The sequence below is a fragment of the Octodon degus genome, unplaced genomic scaffold (assembly GCF_000260255.1).
Source record: "Octodon degus isolate 3935 unplaced genomic scaffold, OctDeg1.0 scaffold00464, whole genome shotgun sequence".
Classification (NCBI taxonomy): Eukaryota; Metazoa; Chordata; class Mammalia; order Rodentia; family Octodontidae; genus Octodon; species Octodon degus.
In genome coordinates, this window is record NW_004525040.1 from 314,560 (window position 1) to 317,644 (window position 3,085).

General features: G+C 33.8%; 1 protein-coding gene across 1 annotated transcript; it reads left to right on the top strand.

Moving 5' to 3' along the window:
• Nucleotides 1-1,823: 1,823 nt before the first annotated feature.
• On the top strand, nt 1,824-2,753 carry LOC101585997 (vomeronasal type-1 receptor 90-like). Its single transcript, XM_004648602.1, has one exon. The coding sequence runs from the start codon at nt 1,824-1,826 to the stop codon at nt 2,751-2,753; it is 930 nt and encodes a 309-aa protein (XP_004648659.1).
• Nucleotides 2,754-3,085: the final 332 nt, after the last annotated feature.

Below are 3,085 nucleotides of genomic sequence, written 5' to 3' on the forward strand. Positions count from 1 at the left end.
TATGATCTCTTTTTTCAAAGTACTTAACATGAAAGCTTTATAAAGCCTAAAGTAAAGCAAATTTCTACAACACATTGACAGATAAATTTACTCTCACCAAATTCTGTACTACAAAATTTACTTACAAAATTCTGCAGAACTATTGTTTCTTGCTTGAGGAAGGCATAAATATTTGTACTCATTGTGAACCACCTTCAGGGTATGAATATTTGCCACTCATCTACACATATGAGGAATAATCTTCAAAATTTACTTAAAATATGGGTACATTTAAGATTCTCTCTCCATGTGATTATGATGGAATGAAAAGAACATTAAAATTCATGTCCCTAATAATAAAGAATAACTTGAGTGTCATTACTCATCTAGGATTTCCCAGCATAAGATTCTTAAATATATGAACACTGTAGTTTTGGAAGATTAAAAACCTTTAACTTTCATTTGTCTCATAAACAGATATTGTTAAGAATCTTCTATTTTGATCATTTATCCTTAACCTCTCAGGCTGAGACAGAGGTATAATGTCTTTTAAAGCCTATTAATTATTTTTAGTTTTATGCATGAGAAACTGCATAATAATAATATTAGTACCTGACATATCATTCATTAGTCAGTCTCTTTCATGTTTGGGACATTCATATGCATTGTATCTCTAGGAAATAAAGAATAAATTTGTCCCCATAATACTGACCATATGATATGAGTCAGATTGTGACTTCACATTTCAAATCCTGTGTTTGTTAAATGTTTGATTGTAGTTATAAATCAAACCCACATGACTTGAGAATATAGTAAGAAACATTTGTTATCTATGAATATTTGTTCTGGAAATAAACCAGAAGAAAGATTTCACTGACGAAATATATTTCTGCATACATATTTCATGAACAGTTACTGCTTCAGAAGATCTTAGTACATATACAAGTTGGATAAAGCAGTAATCCTAAGAATTTCCATCAGGTTTTTGAAAATAGCAAAATGGGTAGAAATCTCACCCTAATTCTCTATGCTGATACCTGTGAACTCAGCAACTACATTGAGGACAGCAATGTGTAATACTAAAACCATGCTTGAAATACCTGTCATCTTGGTCTTCTAAATGTGTATTTCTAATGTCATACCTACTATTACTATACTCTTTAAGTACGTTTTTTTAAAAAAGGTAATAAAAGAAAATGAAAGTCAATAACAAAAGTCTAAGATTTCTTGAAAGTATGTGGTAATATTCAATCATATGTCCCATCTTGTATAACTATATGTTAATTTGAGCAACAGATTTGATGACAAAAATAGATAACATATCAATCACTGTTAATCAGCTATTCTTGTTTTGAAAATATGTAATGTAAATTGTTGCATGTTACCCTGTTTCTCTGTTTTCTTTTTCTTGTTCTTGTTTTTACTCAAAATAAAACAAAATTGTAATAAAAAACAGAAATAATAAAATATATCCCCTATAGGCAAATCACATGTCCCAACTTCCTAAAAGGAAATAAAGCACTTACTATGTAGCTAGCACTTTCTCTACTTTCAACAGATGTAAAGGTAAAGAGCACATTGTATCTGATGGAGAAAACTAAAAATTTAGACTTTCCATAACCCATGACAACTTTCCCAGAGGTGCTGTGGATCCCACAATGTGAGATACATAATCACCTTGCCATCAGGTAATGTGAGCTCTGAAGGAGAAAGGATGCAAGGGGAGGAATCCAATGTTCTGATGAAAGCACAGCATTGGCCAAGACGATGATGGTGATGATATTTGCGATAAATAATTCCCTTTCTATTTTTCCTTAGACTTCTATTGTTTTTCTCTTGCTATGATGGTGAAGAAAAAGAGAAAATTTTCCAGGTTTTTTGACATAAGAAACACTGTTTTCTTTGAAATTGCTATTGGGATCTCATTCAATACCATCCTGCTTCTGTTCCACATTCTCATATTCTTCCTCAAGCACAGGCCAAAGCCCCTAGACTTGACTGTCACACAGTTGGCTCTAATCCATCTGGTTATGCTGGCGACCATGAACTTCATAGCTACAGATACTTTTGAGTCTCAGGGTTGGGAGGATGGCTTCACATGTAAATTGATTATCTATGTGTACAGGTTGATGAGGGCCCTCTCCATCTGTACCACTTGCCTGCTGAGTGTCCTTCAGGCCATCACCCTAAGCCCCAGAAACGTTTGCTTGGCAAAATTCAAATATAAATCTTCACATCACTACCCATATTACCTTGGGATTTTATGGGTCTTGAATATGATACTGAATACTCGTTTCTTAATCTCCATTTGTGCCACCCCCAATGTAACCTCATACAATCTCATGTTTGTCACTGAATCCTGCTCTCAGTGGCCCATGAGTTACTTGTTCAGGTACATATTTTTTTCATTAGTGAACATTCAGGACATCTCCTTCATTGGACTGATGGCTCTCTCAAGTGGATACATGGTAAATCTCTTGTACAGGCATAAGAGGCAATTTCAACACCGTCACAGCACCAGGAGTTCTCCAAAAGCATCTCCAGAAGAAAAGGCCACTCAGAGCATCCTAATGCTTATGGTTTTCTTTATGCTCATGTACTTTTTGGACTGTGTTACTTTCTCATCTCGTGCTATACTGTGGAACAATGACCCAATTAATATTTGTGTCCACATGCTTGTGGGCAATGGTTATGCCACAATCTGTCCTTTTGTGCTAATGAGCACTGAAAAACGAATGATTGAGTTCTTACCATTCAGGTGGAAAAGACTATAAATGATCAAGTATTTAGTGATAAAAATTTTCCTTTCAGGTAACTAAATGCTTGGAATTTCTTATTCATCATTGAAATATATGTACTATTATTTTTCTGTTAAACAAATATACACTTTCCATTTTCTGAAATCCTCTATGATCTCTTTTTTCCAAGTACTGTAATTTTCCTTGAAAAGATCTTTGAGTTAGTTTAGTTAGATTAATTCCAAGGTATTTCATTTTCCTCGGTGATATTGTAGAAAGTATTGTTTCTCTAATTTCCCACTCAGTATGTTTATTATCTGTGTAGACGAATGCTATTCACTTTTGGCTACTGACTTTATAACCTGCTA

What these genes read in the sequence shown, in the direction of transcription:
- LOC101585997 (XM_004648602.1), top strand. Translation starts at nt 1,824, where the DNA reads ATGGTGAAGAAAAAGAGAAAATTTTCCAGGTTTTTTGACATAAGAAAC.